This window comes from Oncorhynchus mykiss, chromosome 18 (genome assembly GCF_013265735.2).
Source record: "Oncorhynchus mykiss isolate Arlee chromosome 18, USDA_OmykA_1.1, whole genome shotgun sequence".
Taxonomy (NCBI): Eukaryota; Metazoa; Chordata; class Actinopteri; order Salmoniformes; family Salmonidae; genus Oncorhynchus; species Oncorhynchus mykiss.
In genome coordinates this window covers 70,672,873-70,697,964 of record NC_048582.1, presented here as the reverse complement: position 1 = coordinate 70,697,964, position 25,092 = coordinate 70,672,873, and the positions used below count along the sequence as shown (strand labels likewise).

The 25,092-nt window shown below is 42.9% G+C and overlaps 1 protein-coding gene across 1 annotated transcript in view; it reads left to right on the top strand.

The window, feature by feature from the left end:
• Window positions 1-25,092, top strand: part of LOC118941013 (N-terminal EF-hand calcium-binding protein 1-like) — a 72,462-nt gene that overhangs the window by 20,440 nt on the left and 26,930 nt on the right. Inside the window, exons 2-4 of the mRNA XM_036951083.1 lie at window positions 7,118-7,142; window positions 11,251-11,359; window positions 15,591-15,616. Coding sequence (XP_036806978.1) covers window positions 7,118-7,142; window positions 11,251-11,359; window positions 15,591-15,616 — 160 coding nt within the window. The remainder of the gene's footprint in view (window positions 1-7,117; window positions 7,143-11,250; window positions 11,360-15,590; window positions 15,617-25,092) is intronic.

The following is a 25,092-nucleotide window of genomic DNA, read 5'->3' as shown; positions in this document are numbered from 1 at the left end:
AGACAGGATTGTGTTGAGGCACAGATCTGGGTAAATGTTCCAAAAAATGCATTCATCATTGAAGGTCCCCAAGAACACAGTGGCCTCCATCATTCTTAAATGGAAGAAGTTTGGAACCACCAAGACTCTTCCTAGAGCTGGCCGTCTGGCCAAACTGAGCAATCGGGGGAAAAGGGCCTTGGTTAGGGAGGTGACCAAGAGCCCGATGGTCACTCTGACAGAGCTCCAGAGTTCCTCTGTGAAGATGGGATAACCTTCCAGAAGGACAACCATCTCTGCAGCACTCCACCAATTAGGCCTTTATGGTAGAGTGGCCAGACGGAAGACACTCCTCAGTAAAAGGCACATGACAGCCCTCTTGGAGTTTGCTAAAAGGCACCTAAAGAACTCTCAGACCATGAGAAACGAGATTATTTTGTCTGATGAAACCAAGATTGAACTCTCTGGAGAAAACCTGGCACCATCCCTACGGTGAAGCATGGTGGTGGCTGCATCATGCAGTGGGGATGTTTTTCAGCAGCAGGGACTGGGACACTAGTCAGGATCGAGGGAAAGATGAACGGAGCAAAGTACAGAGAGATCCTTGATGAAAACCTGCTCCAGAGCGCTCAGGACCTGACTGGGGCATAGGTTCACCTTCCAACTGGACAACAACCCTAAGCACACAGCCAAGACAACTCAGGAGTGGCTTCGGTACAAGTCTCTGAATGTCCTTGAGTAGCCCAGCCAGAGCCCGGACTTGAACCTGATTGAACATCTCTGGAGAGACCTGAAAATAGCTCTCCATCCAACCTGACAGAGCTTGAGAGGATCTGCAGAGAAGAATGGGAGAAACTCCCCAAATACAGGTGTGCCAAGCTTTTAGAGTCATACCCATGAAGACTCAAGGCTGTAATCGCTGCCAAAGGTGCTTAAACAAGGTACCGAGTAAAGGGTTTGAATACTTATGTAAATGTGATATTTCAGCCTATAAATGTGCAAAAATGTCTAAAAACCTGTTTTTGCTTGGTCATTATGGGCTATTGTGTGTAACAAAAAAATTCTATCAATTTTGTAAGGTAACAAAATGTGGAAAAAGTCAAGGGGTCTGAATATTTTCCGAATGCACTGTATATTCCAGACTGACGTGGCTCGTTCTAATATTTATAGCTTTCATAATTCCTTTCTTTAGATTATTATGATTTGTGTGTATTGTTTTGTATTGTTATGTTTTACTGCACTGTTGGAGCTAGAAACACAAGCATTTAGTTAGATACTACTGCACTGTTGGAGCTAGAAACACAAGCATTTAGTTAGATATTACTGTTGGAGCTAGAAACACAAGCATTTAGTTAGATATTACTGTTGGAGCTAGAAACACAAGCATTTAGTTAGATATTACTGCACTGTTGGAGCTAGAAACACAAGCATTTAGTTAGATACTACTGCACTGTTGGAGCTAGAAACACAAGCATTTAGTTAGATATTACTCCACTGTTGGAGCTAGGAACATAAACATTTAGTTAGATACTACTACACTGTTGGAGCTAGGAACACAAGCATTTAGTTAGATATTACTGCACTGTTGGAGCTAGAAACACAAGCATTTAGTTAGATATTACTGCACTGTTGGAGCTAGAAACACAAACATTTAGTTAGATATTACTGCACTGTTGGAGCTAGGAACATAAGCATTTAGTTAGATATTACTGCACTGTTGGAGCTAGGTACACAAGCATTTAGTCAGATATTACTGCACTGTTGGAGCTAGGAACATAAGCATTTAGTTAGATATTACTGCACTGTTGGAGCTAGGAACATAAACATTTAGTTAGATATTACTGCACTGTTGGAGCTAGGAACATAAGCATTTAGTTAGATATTACTCCACTGTTGGAGCTAGGAACATAAGCATTTAGTTAGATATTACTGCACTGTTGGAGCTAGGAACATAAGCATTTAGTTAGATATTACTGCACTGTTGGAGCTAGGAACACAAGCATTTAGTTAGTTACTACTGCACTGTTGGAGCTAGAAACACAATCATTTAGTTAGATACTACTGCACTGTTGGAGCTAGGAACACAAGCATTTAGTTAGATACTACTGCACTGTTGGAGCTAGGAACACAAGCATTTAGTTAGATACTACTGCACTGTTGGAGCTAGAAACACAAGCATTTAGTTAGATACTACTGCACTGTTGGAGCTAGGAACACAAGCATTTAGTTAGATATTACTGCACTGTTGGAGCTAGGAACACAAGCATTTAGTTAGATATTACTGCACTGTTGGAGCTAGAAACACAAGCATTTAGTTAGATATTACTGCACTGTTGGAGCTAGGAACACAAGCATTTAGTTAGAAACTACTGCACTGTTGGAGCTAGGAACACAAGCATTTAGTTAGATATTACTCCACTGTTGGAGCTAGGAACATAAGCATTTAGTTAGATATTACTGCACTGTTGGAGCTAGGAACATAAGCATTTAGTTAGATATTACTGCACTGTTGGAGCTAGGAACACAAGCATTTAGTTAGTTACTACTGCACTGTTGGAGCTAGAAACACAATCATTTAGTTAGATACTACTGCACTGTTGGAGCTAGGAACACAAGCATTTAGTTAGATACTACTGTACTGTTGGAGCTAGAAACACAAGCATTTAGTTAGATACTACTGCACTGTTGGAGCTAGGAACACAAGCATTTAGTTAGATACTACTGCACTGTTGGAGCTAGGAACACAAGCATTTAGTTAGATACTACTGCACTGTTGGAGCTAGAAACACAAGCATTTAGTTAGATACTACTGCACTGTTGGAGCTAGGAACACAAGCATTTAGTTAGATATTACTGCACTGTTGGAGCTAGGAACACAAGCATTTAGTTAGATATTACTGCACTGTTGGAGCTAGAAACACAAGCATTTAGTTAGATATTACTGCACTGTTGGAGCTAGGAACACAAGCATTTAGTTAGAAACTACTGCACTGTTGGAGCTAGGAACACAAGCATTTAGTTAGATACTACTGCACTGTTGGAGCTAGGAACACAAGCATTTAGTTAGATATTACTGCACTGTTGGAGCTAGGAACACAAGCATTTAGTTAGATATTACTGCACTGTTGGAGCTAGGAACACAAGCATTTAGTTAGATATTACTGCACTGTTGGAGCTAGGAACACAAGCATTTCGCCGCACCCACGATAGCATCTGCTAAATATGTGTGTGCGATCAATACGATTTGGAGGGAGGGAGGGAGGGAGGGAGGGATGTAGGGAGGGAGGGAGGGAGGGAGGGATGGATGTAGGGAGGGAGGGATGGATGGATGGATGGGAGGGATGGATGGAGGGACGGAGGGATTGCTCAGGGAGCAGCTAGTCCTTCAAAGCCACTTTCCCTTTCATCTCGTCAAAAGTATTGTTAGAAATAGGGTGCCATTTGGAACGTTGTCAACCCCCCCCAGTGTTCAGGAGCTGCTAACAGTCATCCACATCGGCACTCCACATCAGCCCTCCACATCAGCCCTCCATATCAGCCCTCCATATCAGCCCTCCACATCAACCCTCCATATCAGCCCTCCATAACAGTCCTCCATAACAGTCCTCCGTATCAGTCCTCCATAAGAGTCCTCCATATCAGCCCTCTATATCAGCCCTTCATATCAGCCCTCCATAAGAGTCCTCCATATCAGCCCTCCATAAGAGTCCTCCATATCAGTTCTCCATATCAGCCCTCCATAAGAGTCCTCCATATCAGCCCTCCATATCAGTCCTCAATATCAGTTCTCCATATCAGCCCTCCATAAGAGTCCTCCATATCAGCCCTCCATAAGAGTTCTCCATATCAGCCCTTCATAAGAGTCCTCCATAAGAGTCCTCCATATCAGTCCTCCATAACAGCCCTCCATATCAGTCCTCCATATCAGCCCTCCATATCAGCCCTCCATAACAGTCCTCCATAACAGCCCTCCATATCAGCCCTCCATAACAGTCCTCCATAACAGTCCTCCGTATCAGCCCTCCATAAGAGTCCTCCATATCAGCCCTCCATATCAGCCCTCCATAACAGTCCTCCATATCAGTCCTCCATGTCAATCCTCCATATCAGCCCTCCACAAGAGTCCTCCATATCAGCCCTCCATATCAGTCCTCCATAACAGCCCTCCATAAGAGTCCTCCTTATCAGCCCTCCACAAGAGTCCTCCATATCAGCCCTCCATATCAGCCCTCCATATCAGTTCTCCATATCAGCCCTCCATAAGAGTCCTCCATATCAGCCCTCCATAAGAGTCCTCCATATCAGTCCTCCATAACAGCCCTCCATATCAGTCTTCCATATCAGCCCTCCATAACAGCCCTCCATAACAGCCCTCCATAACAGCCCTCCATATCAGTCCTCCATATCAGCCCTTCATAACAGCCCTCCATAACAGCCCTCCACAACAGCCCTCCATATCAGCCCTCCAAAACAGCCCTCCATATCAGCCCTCCATATCAGCCCTCCATAAGAGTCCTCCATATCAGCCCTCCATAAGAGTCCTACATAAGAGTCCTCCATATCAGTCCTCCATAACAGCCCTCCATATCAGTCCTCCATATCAGCCCACCATAACAGCCCTCCATAACAGCCCTCCATAACAGCCCTCCATATCAGCCCTCCATATCAGCCCTCCATAACAGTCCTCCATAACAGCCCTCCATATCAGCCCTCCACAACAGCCCTCCATATCAGCCCTCCAAAACAGCCCTCCATATCAGCCCTCCATAACAGTCCTCCATAACAGTCCTCCATATCAGCACTCCATAAGAGTCCTCCATATCAGCCCTCCATATCAGCCCTCCATAACAGTCCTCCATAACAGTCCTCCATATCAGTCCTCCATATCAGCCCTCCATAACAGTCCTCCATAAGAGTCCTCCATATCAGCCCTCCATATCAGCCCTCCATAACAGCCCTCTATATCAGCCCTCCATATCAGCCCTCCATAACAGCCCTCTTTGTCAGCCCTCCATAAGAGTCCTCCATATCAGTCATCCATATCAGCCCTCAATAAGAGTCCTCCATAAGAGTCCTCCATATCAGTCCTCCATAACAGCCCTCCATATCAGTCCTCCATAACAGCCCTCCATATAAGCCCTCCATAAGAGTCCTCCATATCAGCCCTCCATAAGAGTCCTCCATATCAGTCCTCCATATCAATCCTCCATATCAGCCCTCCATAAGTGTCCTCCATAACAGCCCTCCATAAGAGTCCTCCATATCAGCCCTCCACAAGAGTCCTCCATATCAGCCCTCCACAAGAGTCCTCCATATCAGTCCTCCATATCAATCCTCCATATCAGCCCTCCATAAGAGTCCTCCATAACAGCCCTCCATAAGAGTCCTCCATATCAGCCCTCCACAAGAGTCCTCCATATCAGCCCTCCATAAGAGTCCTCCATAAGAGTCCTCCATATCAGCCCTCCACAAGAGTCCTCCATATCAGTCCTCCATATCAGCCCTCCATATCAGTTCTCCATATCAGCCCTCCATAAGAGTCCTCCATATCAGCCCTCCATAAGAGTCCTCCATAAGAGTCCTCCATAAGAGTCCTCCATAACAGTCCTCCATAACAATCATAACATATCATATCAATCATCCATATCAGCCCTCCATAAGAGTCCTCCATAACAGCCCTCCATAAGAGTCCTCCATATCAGTCCTTCATAACAGCCCTCCATATCAGTCCTCCATAACAGCCCTCCATAACAGCCCTCCATATCAGTCCTCCATATCAGCCCTCCATAACAGCCCTCCATATCAGCCCTCCATATCAGCCCTCCTTAACAGTCCTCCATAACAATCATAACATATCATATCAATCATCCATATCAGCCCTCCATAAGAGTCCTCCATAACAGCCCTCCATAAGAGTCCTCCATATCAGCCCTCCATAAGAGTCATCCATATCAACCCTCCATAAGAGTCCTCCATATCAGCCCTCCATAAGAGTCCTCCATATCAGCCCTCCATATCAGCCTTCCATAAGAGTCCTCCATATCAGCCCTCCATAAGAGTCCTCCATATCAGCCCTCCATAACAGTCATCCATATCAACCCTCCATAAGAGTCCTCCATATCAGCCCTCCATAAGAGTCCTCCATATCAGCCCTCCATAAGAGTCATCCATATCAACCCTCCATAAGAGTCATCCATATCAACCTTCCATAAGAGTCCTCCATATCAGCCCTCCATTTCAGCCCTCCATAACAGTCCTCCATAAGAGTCCTCCATATCAGTCCTCCATATCAGTCCTCCATATCAGCCCTCCATAACAGTCCTCCATAAGAGTCCTCCATATCAGCCCTCCATAACAGCCCTCCATAACAGTCCTCCATAAGAGTCCTCCATATCAGCCCTCCATAACAGCCCTCTATATCAGCCCTCCATAAGAGTCCTCCATATCAGCCCTCCATAAGACTCCTCCATAACAGCCCTCCATAACAGCCCTTCATATCAGCCCTCCATAAGAGTCCTCCATATCATCCCTCCATAAGAGTCCTCCATAACAGCCCTCCATAACAGCCCTTCATATCAGTCCTCCATATCAGCCCTCCATAACAGCCCTCCATAACAGCCCTCCATAACAGCCCTCCATATCAGCCCTCCATATCAGTCCTCCATATCAGCCCTCCATATCAGCCCTCCATAAGAGTCCTCCACAAGAGTCCTCCATATCAGCCCTTCATATCAGTCCTCCATATCAGCCCTCCATATCAGCCCTCCATAAGAGTCCTCCACAAGAGTCCTCCATATCAGCCCTTCATATCAGTCCTCCATATCAGCCTTCCATAACAGTCCTCCATAAGAGTCCTCCATATCAGCCCTCCATAACAGACCTCCATAACAGTCCTCCATAAGAGTCCTCCATATCAGCCCTCCATAACAGCCCTCTATATCAGCCCTCCATAAGAGTCCTCCATATCAGCCCTCCATAAGAGTCCTCCATAACAGCCCTCCATAACAGCCCTTCATATCAGTCCTCCATATCAGCCCTCCATATCAGTCCTCCATATCAGCCCTCCATGTCAGCCCTCCAAAAGAGTCCTCCATAACAGTCATCCATAACAGTCATCCTCTGCTTTTTCTTGTTTCAGATCTTAAGAAGAGCAGATAAAAACGGTAAGAATTCACAATCTCTGTCTTTCTCTCTCTCTCTACCTCCTCTCATGATGTCTTTAAGGCTGTAGGATGGATTTTAGTTATTTGAAAACATGTACTTTATTTCTCAATGAAATCTGTGTAATTGTTGCTCTCTCCTCTCTCTAATGCTGTTGCTTGCTGCCGTTGTCATGGAAATGGCAGGACCTACTGACAGCTCGATACTTGAAATGGTTTTATATTTCATAAAGCTTCTCATAGTAGAACTGCCGACTAAATATTCAGACCCTTTACTCTGTACTGAAGCACCTTCAGCAGCAATCACAGCCTCCAGTCTTCATGGGTATGACGCTACAATTGGCACACCTGTATTTGGGGAGTTTCTCCCATTCCTCTACAGCTATTTTCAGGTATCTCCAGAGATGTTCGATCGGGTTCAAGTCCAGGCTCTGACTGGTCCACTCACGGACATTCAGAGACTTGTCTCGAAGCCACTCCTGCGTTGTCTTGGCTGTGTGGGTCGTTGTCCTGTTGGAAGGTAAAACCTTTGCCCCAGTCTGAGGTCTTGAGTGCTCTGGAGCAGGTTTTCATCCAGGACCTCTCTGTACTTTTCGCCGTTCATCTTTCCCTCGATCCTGACTAGTCTACCAGTCTAAATCCAGTCTAACTCCAGTCTTTTATCCAGTCTAACTCCAGTCCAACTCCAGTGTTTTATCCAGTCTAACTCCAGTATTTTATCCAGTATAACTCCAGTATTTTATCCAGTCTAACTCCAGTATTTTATCCAGTCTAACTCCAGTATTTTATCCAGTCTAACTCCAGTATTTTATCCAGTCTAACTACAGTATTTTATCAAGTCTAACTCCAGTATTTTATCCAGTCTAACTACAGTATTTTATCCAGTCTAACTACAGTATTTATCCAGTCTAACTCCAGTATTTTATCCAGTCTAACTACAGTATTTTATCCAGTCTAACTACAGTATTTTATCCAGTCTAACTACAGTATTTTATCCAGTCTAACTCCAGTATTTTATCCAGTCTAACTCCAGTGTTTTATCCAGTCTAACTACAGTATTTTATCCAGTCTAACTCTAGTATTTATCCAGTCTAACTCCAGTCTAACTCCAGTCTTTTTCCCAGTCTAACTCCAGTATTTTATCCAGTCTAACTCCAGTATTTTAACCAGTCTAACTACAGTATTTTATCCAGTCTAACTCTAGTATTTTATCCAGTCTAACTCCAGTCTAACTCCAGTCTTTTTCCCAGTCTTTTAACCAGTCTAACTCCAGTATTTTATCCAGTCTAACTCCAGTGTTTTATCCAGTCTAACTCCAGTATTTTATCCAGTCTAACTCCAGTATTTATCCAGTCTAACTCCAGTATTTTATCAAGTCTAACTCCAGTATTTTATCCAGTCTAACTCCAGTATTTTATCCAGTCTAACTCCAGTGTTTTATCCAGTGTAACTCCAGTCTAACTCCAGTCTAACTCCAGTATTTTATCCAGTCTAACTCCAGTATTTTATCCAGTCTAACTCAAATATTTTATCCAGTCTAACTCCAGTATTTTAACCAGTCTAACTACAGTATTTTATCCAGTCTAACTCCAGTATTTTATCCAGTCTAACTCCAGTATTTCATCCAGTCTAACTCCAGTGTTTTATCCAGTGGAACTCCAGTCTAACTCCAGTCTAACTCCAGTATTTTATCCAGTCTAACTCCAGCCTAACTCCAGTATTTTAGCCAGTCTAACTCCAGTATTTTATCCAGTCTAACTCCAGTATTTTAACCAGTCTAACTACAGTATTTTATCCAGTCTAACTCTAGTATTTTATCCAGTCTAACTCCAGTCTAACTCCAGTCTTTTTCCCAGTCTTTTAACCAGTCTAACTCCAGTATTTTATCCAGTCTAACTCCAGTGTTTTATCCAGTCTAACTCCAGTATTTTATCCAGTCTAACTCCAGTATTTTATCAAGTCTAACTCCAGTATTTTATCCAGTCTAACTCCAGTATTTTATCCAGTCTAACTCCAGTGTTTTATCCAGTGTAACTCCAGTCTAACTCCAGTCTAACTCCAGTATTTTATCCAGTCTAACTCCATTCTAACTCCAGTATTTTAGCCAGTCTAACTCCAGTATTTTATCCAGTCTAAGTCCAGTATTTTATCCAGTCTAACTCCAGTATTTTATCCAGTCTAACTCCAGTGTTTTATCCAGTCTAACTCCAGTATTTTATCCAGTCTAACTCCAGTATTTTATCCAGTCTAACTCCAGTATTTATCCAGTCTAACTCCAGGATTTTATCCAGTCTAACTCTAGTATTTTATCCAGTCTAACTCCAGTGTTTTATCCAGTCTAACTCCAGTATTTTATCCAGTCTAACTCCAGTATTTTATCCAGTCTAACTCCAGTATTTATCCAGTCTAACTCCAGTATTTTATCCAGTCTAACTCCAGTATTTTATCCAGTCTAACTCCAGTATTTTATCCAGTCTAACTCCAGTGTTTTATCCAGTGCAACTCCAGTCTAACTCCAGTCTAACTCCAGTATTTTATCCAGTCTAACTCCATTCTAACTCCAGTATTTTATCCAGTCTAACTCCAGTATTTTATCCAGTCTAACTCCAGTGTTTTATCCAGTCTAACTCCAGTATTTTATCCAGTCTAACTCCAGTATTTTATCCAGTCTAACTCTAGTATTTTATCCAGTCTAACTCCAGTATTTTAACCAGTCTAACTCCAGTATTTTAACCAGTCTAACTACAGTATTTTATCCAGTCTAACTCCAGTATTTTATCCAGTCTAACTCCAGTATTTTATCCAGTCTAACTCCAGTATTTATCCAGTCTAACTCCAGGATTTTATCCAGTCTAACTCTAGTATTTTATCCAGTCTAACTCCAGTGTTTTATCCAGTCTAACTCCAGTATTTTATCCAGTCTAACTCCAGTATTTTATCCAGTCTAACTCCAGTATTTATCCAGTCTAACTCCAGTATTTTATCCAGTCTAACTCCAGTATTTTATCCAGTCTAACTCCAGTATTTTATCCAGTCTAACTCCAGTGTTTTATCCAGTGCAACTCCAGTCTAACTCCAGTCTAACTCCAGTATTTTATCCAGTCTAACTCCAGCCTAACTCCAGTATTTTAGCCAGTCTAACTCCAATATTTTATCCAGTCTAACTCCAGTATTTTAACCAGTCTAACTACAGTATTTTATCCAGTCTAACTACAGTATTTTATCCAGTCTAACTCCAGTGTTTTATCCAGTGCAACTCCAGTCTAACTCCAGTCTAACTCCAGTATTTTATCCAGTCTAACTCCATTCTAACTCCAGTATTTTAGCCAGTCTAACTCCAGTATTTTATCAAGTCTAACTCCATTCTTTTTCCCAGTCTTTTGACCAGTCTAACTCCAGTATTTTATCCAGTCTACCTCCAGTGTTTTATCCAGTCTAACTCCAGTATTTTATCCAGTCTAACTCCAGTGTTTTATCCAGTGCAACTCCAGTCTAACTCCAGTCTAACTCCAGTATTTTATCCAGTCTAACTCCATTCTAACTCCAGTATTTTAGCCAGTCTAACTCCAGTATTTTATCCAGTCTAACTCCAGTATATTATCCAGTCTAACTCCAGTATTTTATCCAGTCTAACCCCAGTATTTATCCAGTCTAACTCCAGTATTTTATCCAGTCTAACCCCAGTATTTATCCAGTCTAAGTCCAGTATTTTATCCAGTCTAACTCCAGTATTTTATCCAGTCTAACTCCAGTATTTTATCCAGTCTAACTCTAGTATTTTATCCAGTCTAACTCCAGTATTTCATCCAGTCTAACTCCAGTATTTTATCCTGTCTAACTCCAGCATTTTCCCCAGTCTTTTATCCAGTCTGACTCCAGTATTCTATCCAGTCTAACTCCAGTATTCTATCCAGTCTAACTCCAGTCTAACTCCAGTCTTTTATCCAGTCTATCTCCAGTCTTTTATCCAGTCTAACTCCAGTCTTTTCTCCAGTGTTTTATCCAGTCTATCTCCAGTCTTTTATCCAGTCTATCTGTGAATGAATAATTGATTTTCTAACCAAATGTCCAATAAAGTATTTTTTCCATTCCCAACTGTTTTGTGCTCCAGATGATGGGAAGTTGTCGTTTGATGAGTTCAGAGCCTACTTCCATGATGGAGTTTTGACATCTGATCAACTGAAGGAGCTCTTTAACACCATAGACACTCACAACACAGAGTAAGTTCTAGAATTATCTCTCTGGCTTTGACTCTCTCTCACAATACTCTTTCTGTCTCTGGCTTTGACTCTCTCTCACAATTATCTCTGTTTCTGGCTTTGACTCTCTCTCACAATACTCTCTCTGTCTCCTGCTTTGACTCTCTCACAATACTCTCTCTGTCTCTGGCTTTGAATCTCTCTCACAATTCTCTCTGTCTCTGGCTTTGCCTCTCTCTCACAATACTCTCTCTGTCTCTGGCTTTGACTCTCTCTCACAAATCTCTCTGTCTCTGGCTTTGACTCTCTCTCACAATTCTCTCTGTCTCTGGCTTTGACTCTCTCACACAATACTCTCTGTCTCTGGCTTTGACTCTCTCTCACAATACTCTCTCTGTCTCCCGCTTTGACTCTCTCTCACAATAATCTCTCTGTCTCTGGCTTTGACTCTCTCTCACAATAGTCTGTCTGTCTCTGGCTTTGACTCTCTCACAATTCTCTCTGTCTCTGGCTTTGACTCTCTCTCACAATACTCTCTCTGCCTCTCTTGAAAAAAGAATGAGTCTTGGAAAACATGAATCTACAGGTATCTGTTTTCTATTATATTATCAATATTATATTAACATATTATATTAACATATTATATTACAAATATTATATTAGCATATTAACATATTATATTAACATATTATATTAACAAGGTTTTATTAACATATTATATTAACAATATTATATCAACATATTATATTAACAATATTAACAAGGTTTTATTAACATATTACATTAACATATCACATTAACACTATTATATTAACATATTATATTAACATATTATATTAACATATTATATTAACAATGTTATATTAACATATCATATTAACACTATTATATTAACATATTATATTAACATATTATATTAACATATTATATTAACATATTATATTAACATATCATATTAACACTATTATATTAACATATTATATTAACATATTATATTAACATATTATATTAACAATATTATATTAACATATTATATTAACATATTATATTAACATATTATATTAACATATTATTTTAACAATATGCTACCGATTTCATTTAGGAGATACATTATTGTTGGTGTTTATTACATTATCTAACATTATCTAGCTCACATTATAATGTCCTTTACAGAACAACACATAGATGATGAGGGGAACAGGAGTGTCTGCCTGTCTGACACAACCACGGGGTCTGAACCTGTCTGTCTGTCTGTCTGTCTGTCTGTCTGTCTGTCTGTCTGTCTGTCTGTCTGTCTGTCTGTCTGACACAGCTACAGAGGCTGAACTTGTCTGTCTGTCTGTCTGTCTGTCTGTCTGTCTGTCTGTCTGTCTGTCTGACACAGCTACAGAGGCTGAACCTGTCTGTCTGTTGACACAGCTACAGGGGCTGAACCTGTCTGTCTGTCTGTCTGTCTGTCTGTCTGTCTGTCTGTCTGTCTGTCTGTCTGTCTGTCTGTCTGTCTGTCTGTCTGTCTGTCTGTCTGTCTGTCTGTCTGTCACAGCTACGGGGGCTAAACCAGTCTGTCTGTCTGGCAGAGTTTCAGTCTATAGCAGAGATCATCAACAAGATTCAGCCGAGGGCTGTTTTTTTTTTTTTGTTGAGTGGATGTTCAGGGGGCAGGAACATAATTACAAAAAATGTGTAGACTGCAAATTGACCGCAAGAAGCCCAAACAGATATAATGTTAGACTAAAACATAATCATTTCAAACCTTGATTACATTGCATCTCTCTGTTATTCGTGGGAATTACTGGGAACAGATTTCTTGAATTAAAATCACGTGGAGCTGATTTATGTCCAACTTTTATGTCCAACAATGAAAACGTAAAAAACTTTTTTTATTTTTATTTTTTATTTACTCTGAAAATTGCGAGGCCAAATTCGACCCGCAGGCCACCAGTTGCGAAACCCTGATCTATAGTTTGGTTTATTTATTAGCCACTCTCCTGGAGACAATGGCTGGTGCTTTCTGTGTCCACACTCACAGTTTAGACGCCACACTCCTGGAGACAATGGCTGGTGCTTTCTGTGCCCACACTCACAGTTTACAAGCCACTCTCCTGGAGACAATGGCTGGTGCTTTCTGTGCCCACACTCACAGTTTAGAAGCCACTCTCCTGGAGACAATGGCTGGTGCTTTCTGTGCCCACACTCACAGTTTAGAAGCCACTCTCCTGTAGGCAATGGCTGGTGCTTTCTGTGCCCACACTCACAGTTTAGAAGCCACTCTCCTGGAGCCAATGTCTGCATCCCAAATACCACCAATGGGCCTCAACGGAGGAGATAGGGTTCCATTGGACGCAGTAATGTCGACAGGAAAATATTAATGAGTAATGTCCTCTTAGCGTGAGGGGTCTCTCTCTTTCTCTCTGTCTCTCTGTCTCTCTCAATTCAATTCAAGGGGCTTTATTGGCATGGGAAACATGTGTTAACATTGCCAAAGCAAGTGAGGTAGATAATATACAAAAGTGAAATAAACAATAAATATTAACAGTATTATATATCTATATATATATATATATATATATATATATATATATATATATATATATATATATATATATATATATATATATACAGTGTTGTAACAATGTACAAATGGTTAAAGTACACACGGGAAAATAAATAAACATTTATCTCTCTGTGTCTCTGTCAGCTGTATGTTTCCATCTCTCTGAACCCTCAGTCCTCCCAGCTGTATGTTTCCATCTCTCTGAACCCTCAGTCCTCCCAGCTGTGTTTCCATCTCTCTGAACCCTCAGTCCTCCCAGCTGTATGTTTCCATCTCTCTGAACCCTCAGTCCTCCCAGCTGTATGTTTCCATCTCTCTGAACCCTCAGTCCTCCCAGCTGTATGTTTCCATCTCTCTGAACCCTCAGTCCTCCCAGCTGTATGTTTCCATCTCTCTGAACCCTCAGTCCTCCCAGCTGTATGTTTCCATCTCTCTGAACCCTCAGTCCTCCCAGCTGTATGTTTCCATCTCTCTGAACCCTCAGTCCTCCCAACTGTATGTTTCCATCTCTCTGAACCCTCAGTCCTCCCAGCTGTATGTTTCCATCTCTCTGAACTCTCAGTCCTCCCAGCTGTATGTTTCCATCTCTCTGAACCCTCAGTCCTCCCAGCTGTATGTTTCCATCTCTCTGAACCCTCAGTCCTCCCAGCTGTATGTTTCATCTCTCTGAGCCCTCCATCTTCCTAGCTATATGTTTCCAAGTCACTCAAGTCATCCTGGTTTCCATAGCAGCAGCTCCCTAAGCAGGTACCCATGCAGACAGACCCAGCCAGGGATTTGATGTCAGCTCGTGATCTGTCTTAAAGAATAGACCTGCAGTGATGTAGTAGTTCAGACTATAGGGGTTCTCAATGTTATGAAATCCTGACCTTGGAATGTCATGGTTCTATCTGAGCAGAACAAGGCTGTGTCGATAATTCAGTTAAACAAGGCTGTGTCGATAACTCAGTTTAACAAGGCTGTGTCGATAACTCAGTTTAACAAGGCTGTGTCGATAACTCAGTTTAACAAGGCTGTGTCGATAACTCAGTTTAACAAGGCTGTGTCGATAACTCAGTTTAACAAGGCTGTGTCGATAACTCAGTTTAACAAGGCTGTGTCGATAACTCAGTTTAACAAGGCTGTGTCGATAACTCAGTTTAACAAGGCTGTGTCGATAACTGAGTTTAACAAGGCTGTGTCGATAACTCAGTTTAACAAGGCTGTGTCGATAACTGAGTTTAACAAGGCTGTGTCGATAACTCAGTTTAACAAGGCTGTGTCGATAACTCAGTTTAACAAGGCTGTGTCGATAACTCAGTTTAATAAGGCTGTGTCGATAACTCAGTTTAACAAAGCTGTGTCGATAACTCAGTTTAACAAGGCTGTGTCGATAACTCAGTTTAACAAGGCTGTGTCGATAACTCAGTTTAACAAGGCTGTGTCGATAACTCAGTTTAACAAGGCTGTGTCGATAACTCAGTTTAACAAGGCTGTGTCGATAACTCAGTTTAACAAGACTGTGTCGATAACTCAGTTTAACAAGGCTGTGTCGATAACTCAGTTTAACAAAGCTGTGTCGATAACTCAGTTTAACAAGGCTGTGTCAATAATTTAGTTTTGACAAGAATGCATATCGAACGTTGTCATTCCAAGCTCTCGAAAGGTTGTTAATTTTGCTATTCAACTAATGACCTCTTCCTTTATTTTGTCTTGCAGCAATGTGGACACTGACGAGCTGTGTGGTAAGTTAGACTCACATTTGATACAACTACATATTAGTGAAGTAAACGTCAAAAGTGATGCATTGTTTTGGCAGTAGTGCACTAGAACAGTTACATACTGTGTCTGTTTTGGCAGGAGTGCACTAGAACAGTTACATACTGTGTCTGTTTTGGCAGGAGTGCACTAGAACAGATACATACTGTGTCTGTTTTGGCAGGAGTGCACTAGAACAGATACATACTGTGCCTGTTTTGGCAGGAGTGCACTAGAACAGTTACATACTGTGTCTGTTTTGGCAGGAGTGCACTAGGATCAGATACATACTGTGTCTGTTTTGGCAGGAGTGCACTAGAACAGATACATACTGTGTCTGTTTTGGCAGGAGTGCACTAGAACAGATACATACTGTGTCTGTTTTGGCAGGAGTGCACTAGAACAGATACATACTGTGTCTGTTTTGGCAGGAGTGCACTAGAACAGATACATACTGTGCCTGTTTTGGCAGGAGTGCACTAGAACAGATACATACTGTGCCTGTTTTGGCAGGAGTGCACTAGAACAGATACATACTGTGCCTGTTTTGGCAGGAGTGCACTAGAACAGATACATACTGTGCCTGTTTTGGCAGGAGTGCACTAGAACAGTTACATACTGTGTCTGTTTTGGCAGTAGTGCACTAGGATCAGATACATACTGTGTCTGTTTTGGCAGGAGTGCACTAGAACAGATACATACTGTGTCTGTTTTGGCAGGAGTGCACTAGAACAGATACATACTGTGCCTGTTTTGGCAGGAGTGCACTAGGATCAGATACATACTGTGTCTGTTTTGGCAGGAGTGCACTAGAACAGATACATACTGTGCCTGTTTTGGCAGGAGTGCACTAGAACAGTTACATACTGTGCCTGTTTTGGCAGGAGTGCACTAGAACAGATACATACTGTGCCTGTTTTGGCAGGAGTGCACTAGAACAGATACATACTGTGTCTGTTTTGGCAGGAGTGCACTAGAACAGATACATACTGTGTCTGTTTTGGCAGGAGTGCACTAGAACAGATACATACTGTGTCTGTTTTGGCAGGAGTGCACTAGAACAGATACATACTGTGTCTGTTTTGGCAGGAGTGCACTAGAACAGATACATACTGTGCCTGTTTTGGCAGGAGTGCACTAGAACAGATACATACTGTGCCTGTTTTGGCAGGAGTGCACTAGAACAGATACATACTGTGTCTGTTTTGGCAGGAGTGCACTAGAACAGATACATACTGTGTCTGTTTTGGCAGGAGTGCACTAGAACAGATACATACTGTGTCTGTTTTGGCAGGAGTGCACTAGAACAGATACATACTGTGTCTGTTTTGGCAGGAGTGCACTAGATCAGATACATACTGTGTCTGTTTTGGCAGGAGTGCACTCGAACAGATACATACTGTGTCTGTTTTGGCAGTAGTGCACTAGAACAGATACATACTGTGTCTGTTTTGGCAGTAGTGCACTAGAACAGATACATACTGTGCCTGTTTTGGCAGGAGTGCACTAGAACAGATACATACTGTGTCTGTTTTGGCAGGAGTGCACTAGAACAGATACATACTGTGTCTGTTTTGGCAGGAGTGCACTAGGATCAGATACATACTGTGTCTGTTTTGGCAGGAGTGCACTAGAACAGATACATACTGTGTCTGTTTTGGCAGGAGTGCACTAGGATCAGATACATACTGTGTCTGTTTTGGCAGGAGTGCACTAGAACAGATACATACTGTGTCTGTTTTGGCAGGAGTGCACTAGAACAGATACATACTGTGCCTGTTTTGGCAGGAGTGCACTAGAACAGATACATACTGTGCCTGTTTTGGCAGGAGTGCACTAGAACAGATACATACTGTGCCTGTTTTGGCAGGAGTGCACTAGAACAGATACATACTGTGTCTGTTTTGGCAGGAGTGCACTAGAACAGATACATACTGTGCCTGTTTTGGCAGGAGTGCACTAGGATCAGATACATACTGTGCCTGTTTTGGCAGGAGTGCACTAGAACAGATACATACTGTGTCTGTTTTGGCAGGAGTGCACTAGAACAGATACATACTGTGCCTGTTTTGGCAGGAGTGCACTAGAACAGATACATACTGTGCCTGTTTTGGCAGGAGTGCACTAGAACAGTTACATACTGTGTCTGTTTTGGCAGGAGTGCACTAGAACAGATACATACTGTGCCTGTTTTGGCAGGAGTGCACTAGGATCAGATACATACTGTGCCTGTTTTGGCAGGAGTGCACTAGAACAGTTACATACTGTGCCTGTTTTGGCAGGAGTGCACTAGAACAGTTACATACTGTGTCTGTTTTGGCAGGAGTGCACTAGAACAGATACATACTGTGCCTGTTTTGGCAGGAGTGCACTAGAACAGATACATACTGTGCCTGTTTTGGCAGGAGTGCACTAGAACAGTTACATACTGTGCCTGTTTTGGCAGGAGTGCACTAGAACAGATACATACTGTGTCTGTTTTGGCAGGAGTGCACTAGAACAGATACATACTGTGCCTGTTTTGGCAGGAGTGCACTAGGATCAGATACATACTGTGCCTGTTTTGGCAGGAGTGCACTAGAACAGATACATACTGTGTCTGTTTTGGCAGGAGTGCACTAGAACAGATACATACTGTGTCTGTTTTGGCAGGAGTGCACTAGAACAGTTACATACTGTGCCTGTTTTGGCAGGAGTGCACTAGAACAGATACATACTGTGTCTGTTTTGGCAGGAGTGCACTAGAACAGTTACATACTGTGTCTGTTTTGGCAGGAGTGCACTAGAACAGATACATACTGTGCCTGTTTTGGCAGGAGTGCACTAGAACAGATACATACTGTGCCTGTTTTGGCAGGAGTGCACTAGAACAGTTACATACTGTGTCTGTTTTGGCAGGAGTGCACTAGAACAGATACATACTGTGTCTGTTTTGGCAGGAGTGCACTAGAACAGATACATACTGTGTCTGTTTTGGCAGGAGTGCACTAGAACAGTTACATACTGTGCCTGTTTTGGCAGGAGTGCACTAGAACAGATACATACTGTGTCTGTTTTGGCAGGAGTGCACTAGAACAGATACATACTGTGCCTGTTTTGGCAGGAGTGCACTAGGATCAGATACATACTGTGCCTGTTTTGGCAGGAGTGCACTAGAACAGTTACATACTGTGCCTGTTTTGGCAGGAGTGCACTAGAACAGATACATACTGTGTCTGTTTTGGCAGGAGTGCACTAGAACAGATACATACTGTGCCTGTTTTGGCAGGAGTGCACTAGAACAGATACATACTGTGCCTGTTTTGGCAGGAGTGCACTAGAACAGTTACATACTGTGCCTGTTTTGGCAGGAGTGCACTAGAACAGATACATACTGTGTCTGTTTTGGCAGGAGTGCACTAGAACAGATACATACTGTGTCTGTTTTGGCAGGAGTGCACTAGGATCAGATACATACTGTGCCTGTTTTGGCAGGAGTGCACTAGAACAGTTACATACTGTGTCTGTTTTGGCAGGAGTGCACTAGGATCAGATACATACTGTGCCTGTTTTGGCAGGAGTGCACTAGGATCAGATACATACTGTGCCTGTTTTGGCAGGAGTGCACTAGAACAGATACATACTGTGTCTGTTTTGGCAGGAGTGCACTAGAACAGATACATACTGTGTCTGTTTTGGCAGGAGTGCACTAGAACAGTTACATACTGTGCCTGTTTTGGCAGGAGTGCACTAGAACAGATACATACTGTGTCTGTTTTGGCAGGAGTGCACTAGAACAGTTACATACTGTGTCTGTTTTGGCAGGAGTGCACTAGAACAGATACATACTGTGCCTGTTTTGGCAGGAGTGCACTAGAACAGATACATACTGTGCCTGTTTTGGCAGGAGTGCACTAGAACAGTTACATACTGTGTCTGTTTTGGCAGGAGTGCACTAGAACACATACATACTGTGTCTGTTTTGGCAGGAGTGCACTAGAACAGATACATACTGTGTCTGTTTTGGCAGGAGTGCACTAGAACAGTTACATACTGTGCCTGTTTTGGCAGGAGTGCACTAGAACAGATACATACTGTATCTGTTTTGGCAGGAGTGCACTAGAACAGATACATACTGTGTCTGTTTTGGCAGGAGTGCACTAGAACAGATACATACTGTGTCTGTTTTGGCAGGAGTGCACTAGAACAGATACATACTGTGTCTGTTTTGGCAGGAGTGCACTAGAACAGATACATACTGTGCCTGTTTTGGCAGGAGTGCACTAGGATCAGATACATACTGTGCCTGTTTTGGCAGGAGTGCACTAGGATCAGATACATACTGTGTCTGTTTTGGCAGGAGTGCACTAGAACAGTTACATACTGTGTCTGTTTTGGCAGGAGTGCACTAGGATCAGATACATACTGTGTCTGTTTTGGCAGGAGTGCACTAGAACAGATACATACTGTGTCTGTTTTGGCAGGAGTGCACTAGAACAGATACATACTGTGCCTGTTTTGGCAGGAGTGCACTAGAACAGATACATACTGTGTCTGTTTTGGCAGGAGTGCACTAGAACAGATACATACTGTGCCTGTTTTGGCAGGAGTGCACTAGGATCAGATACATACTGTGCCTGTTTTGGCAGGAGTGCACTAGAACAGATACATACTGTGTCTGTTTTGGCAGTAGTGCACTAGGATCAGATACATACTGTGTCTGTTTTGGCAGGAGTGCACTAGAACAGATACATACTGTGCCTGTTTTGGCAGGAGTGCACTAGGATCAGATACATACTGTGTCTGTTTTGGCAGGAGTGCACTAGAACAGATACATACTGTGCCTGTTTTGGCAGGAGTGCACTAGGACAGATACATACTGTGTCTGTTTTGGCAGGAGTGCACTAGAACAGATACATACTGTGTCTGTTTTGGCAGGAGTGCACTAGAACAGATACATACTGTGCCTGTTTTGGCAGGAGTGCACTAGGATCAGATACATACTGTGTCTGTTTTGGCAGGAGTGCACTAGAACAGATACATACTGTGCCTGTTTTGGCAGGAGTGCACTAGAACAGATACATACTGTGTCTGTTTTGGCAGGAGTGCACTAGAACAGATACATACTGTGTCTGTTTTGGCAGGAGTGCACTAGATCAGATACATACTGTGCCTGTTTTGGCAGGAGTGCACTAGAACAGATACATACTGTGTCTGTTTTGGCAGTAGTGCACTAGAACAGATACATACTGTGTCTGTTTTGGCAGGAGTGCACTAGAACAAATACATACTGTGTCTGTTTTGGCAGTAGTGCACTAGAACAGTTACATACTGTGTCTGTTTTGGCAGGAGTGCACTAGAACAGATACATACTGTGTCTGTTTTGGCAGGAGTGCACTAGAACAGATACATACTGTGTCTGTTTTGGCAGGAGTGCACTAGAACAGATACATACTGTGTCTGTTTTGGCAGGAGTGCACTAGAACAGATACATACTGTGTCTGTTTTGGCAGGAGTGCACTAGAACAGTTACATACTGTGCCTGTTTTGGCAGGAGTGCACTAGAACAGATACATACTGTGTCTGTTTTGGCAGGAGTGCACTAGAACAGATACATACTGTGTCTGTTTTGGCAGGAGTGCACTAGAACAGATACATACTGTGCCTGTTTTGGCAGGAGTGCACTAGAACAGATACATACTGTGCCTGTTTTGGCAGGAGTGCACTAGAACAGATACATACTGTGCCTGTTTTGGCAGGAGTGCACTAGAACAGATACATACTGTGCCTGTTTTGGCAGGAGTGCACTAGAACAGTTACATACTGTGCCTGTTTTGGCAGGAGTGCACTAGAACAGATACATACTGTGTCTGTTTTGGCAGGAGTGCACTAGAACAGCTACATACTGTGTCTGTTTTGGCAGGAGTGCACTAGAACAGATACATACTGTGCCTGTTTTGGCAGGAGTGCACTAGAACAGATACATACTGTGTCTGTTTTGGCAGGAGTGCACTAGAACAGATACATACTGTGTCTGTTTTGGCAGGAGTGCACTAGAACAGATACATACTGTGTCTGTTTTGGCAGGAGTGCACTAGAACAGTTACATACTGTGTCTGTTTTGGCAGTAGTGCACTAGAACAGTTACATACTGTGCCTGTTTTGGCAGGAGTGCACTAGAACAGTTACATACTGTGCCTGTTTTGGCAGGAGTGCACTAGAACAGATACATACTGTGCCTGTTTTGGCAGGAGTGCACTAGAACAGATACATACTGTGTCTGTTTTGGCAGGAGTGCACTAGAACAGATACATACTGTGCCTGTTTTGGCAGGAGTGCACTAGAACAGATACATACTGTGTCTGTTTTGGCAGGAGTGCACTAGAACAGATACATACTGTGCCTGTTTTGGCAGTAGTGCACTAGAACAGTTACATACTGTGTCTGTTTTGGCAGGAGTGCACTAGGATCAGATACATACTGTGCCTGTTTTGGCAGGAGTGCACTAGAACAGTTACATACTGTGTCTGTTTTGGCAGGAGTGCACTAGAACAGATACATACTGTGTCTGTTTTGGCAGGAGTGCACTAGGATCAGATACATACTGTGTCTGTTTTGGCAGGAGTGCACTAGAACAGTTACATACTGTGTCTGTTTTGGCAGGAGTGCACTAGAACAGATACATACTGTGTCTGTTTTGGCAGGAGTGCACTAGAACAGTTACATACTGTGTCTGTTTTGGCAGGAGTGCACTAGAACAGATACATACTGTGTCTGTTTTGGCAGGAGTGCACTAGAACAGATACATACTGTGTCTGTTTTGGCAGGAGTGCACTAGAACAGATACATACTGTGTCTGTTTTGGCAGGAGTGCACTAGAACAGATACATACTGTGCCTGTTTTGGCAGGAGTGCACTAGAACAGATACATACTGTGCCTGTTTTGGCAGGAGTGCACTAGGATCAGATACATACTGTGTCTGTTTTGGCAGGAGTGCACTAGAACAGATACATACTGTGTCTGTTTTGGCAGGAGTGCACTAGAACAGATACATACTGTGTCTGTTTTGGCAGGAGTGCACTAGAACAGATACATACTGTGCCTGTTTTGGCAGGAGTGCACTAGGATCAGATACATACTGTGTCTGTTTTGGCAGGAGTGCACTAGAACAGATACATACTGTGCCTGTTTTGGCAGGAGTGCACTAGGACAGATACATACTGTGTCTGTTTTGGCAGGAGTGCACTAGAACAGATACATACTGTGTCTGTTTTGGCAGGAGTGCACTAGAACAGATACATACTGTGCCTGTTTTGGCAGGAGTGCACTAGGATCAGATACATACTGTGTCTGTTTTGGCAGGAGTGCACTAGAACAGATACATACTGTGCCTGTTTTGGCAGGAGTGCACTAGAACAGATACATACTGTGTCTGTTTTGGCAGGAGTGCACTAGAACAGATACATACTGTGTCTGTTTTGGCAGGAGTGCACTAGATCAGATACATACTGTGCCTGTTTTGGCAGGAGTGCACTAGAACAGATACATACTGTGTCTGTTTTGGCAGTAGTGCACTAGAACAGATACATACTGTGTCTGTTTTGGCAGGAGTGCACTAGAACAAATACATACTGTGTCTGTTTTGGCAGTAGTGCACTAGAACAGTTACATACTGTGTCTGTTTTGGCAGGAGTGCACTAGAACAGATACATACTGTGTCTGTTTTGGCAGGAGTGCACTAGAACAGATACATACTGTGTCTGTTTTGGCAGGAGTGCACTAGAACAGATACATACTGTGTCTGTTTTGGCAGGAGTGCACTAGAACAGATACATACTGTGTCTGTTTTGGCAGGAGTGCACTAGAACAGTTACATACTGTGCCTGTTTTGGCAGGAGTGCACTAGAACAGATACATACTGTGTCTGTTTTGGCAGGAGTGCACTAGAACAGATACATACTGTGTCTGTTTTGGCAGGAGTGCACTAGAACAGATACATACTGTGCCTGTTTTGGCAGGAGTGCACTAGAACAGATACATACTGTGCCTGTTTTGGCAGGAGTGCACTAGAACAGATACATACTGTGCCTGTTTTGGCAGGAGTGCACTAGAACAGATACATACTGTGCCTGTTTTGGCAGGAGTGCACTAGAACAGTTACATACTGTGCCTGTTTTGGCAGGAGTGCACTAGAACAGATACATACTGTGTCTGTTTTGGCAGGAGTGCACTAGAACAGCTACATACTGTGTCTGTTTTGGCAGGAGTGCACTAGAACAGATACATACTGTGCCTGTTTTGGCAGGAGTGCACTAGAACAGATACATACTGTGTCTGTTTTGGCAGGAGTGCACTAGAACAGATACATACTGTGTCTGTTTTGGCAGGAGTGCACTAGAACAGATACATACTGTGTCTGTTTTGGCAGGAGTGCACTAGAACAGTTACATACTGTGTCTGTTTTGGCAGTAGTGCACTAGAACAGTTACATACTGTGCCTGTTTTGGCAGGAGTGCACTAGAACAGTTACATACTGTGCCTGTTTTGGCAGGAGTGCACTAGAACAGATACATACTGTGCCTGTTTTGGCAGGAGTGCACTAGAACAGATACATACTGTGTCTGTTTTGGCAGGAGTGCACTAGAACAGATACATACTGTGCCTGTTTTGGCAGGAGTGCACTAGAACAGATACATACTGTGTCTGTTTTGGCAGGAGTGCACTAGAACAGATACATACTGTGCCTGTTTTGGCAGTAGTGCACTAGAACAGTTACATACTGTGTCTGTTTTGGCAGGAGTGCACTAGGATCAGATACATACTGTGCCTGTTTTGGCAGGAGTGCACTAGAACAGTTACATACTGTGTCTGTTTTGGCAGGAGTGCACTAGAACAGATACATACTGTGTCTGTTTTGGCAGGAGTGCACTAGGATCAGATACATACTGTGTCTGTTTTGGCAGGAGTGCACTAGAACAGTTACATACTGTGTCTGTTTTGGCAGGAGTGCACTAGAACAGATACATACTGTGTCTGTTTTGGCAGGAGTGCACTAGAACAGTTACATACTGTGTCTGTTTTGGCAGGAGTGCACTAGAACAGATACATACTGTGTCTGTTTTGGCAGGAGTGCACTAGAACAGATACATACTGTGTCTGTTTTGGCAGGAGTGCACTAGAACAGATACATACTGTGTCTGTTTTGGCAGGAGTGCACTAGAACAGATACATACTGTGCCTGTTTTGGCAGGAGTGCACTAGAACAGATACATACTGTGCCTGTTTTGGCAGGAGTGCACTAGGATCAGATACATACTGTGTCTGTTTTGGCAGGAGTGCACTAGAACAGATACATACTGTGTCTGTTTTGGCAGGAGTGCACTAGAACAGATACATACTGTGTCTGTTTTGGCAGGAGTGCACTAGAACAGATACATACTGTGTCTGTTTTGGCAGTAGTGCACTAGAACAGTTACATACTGT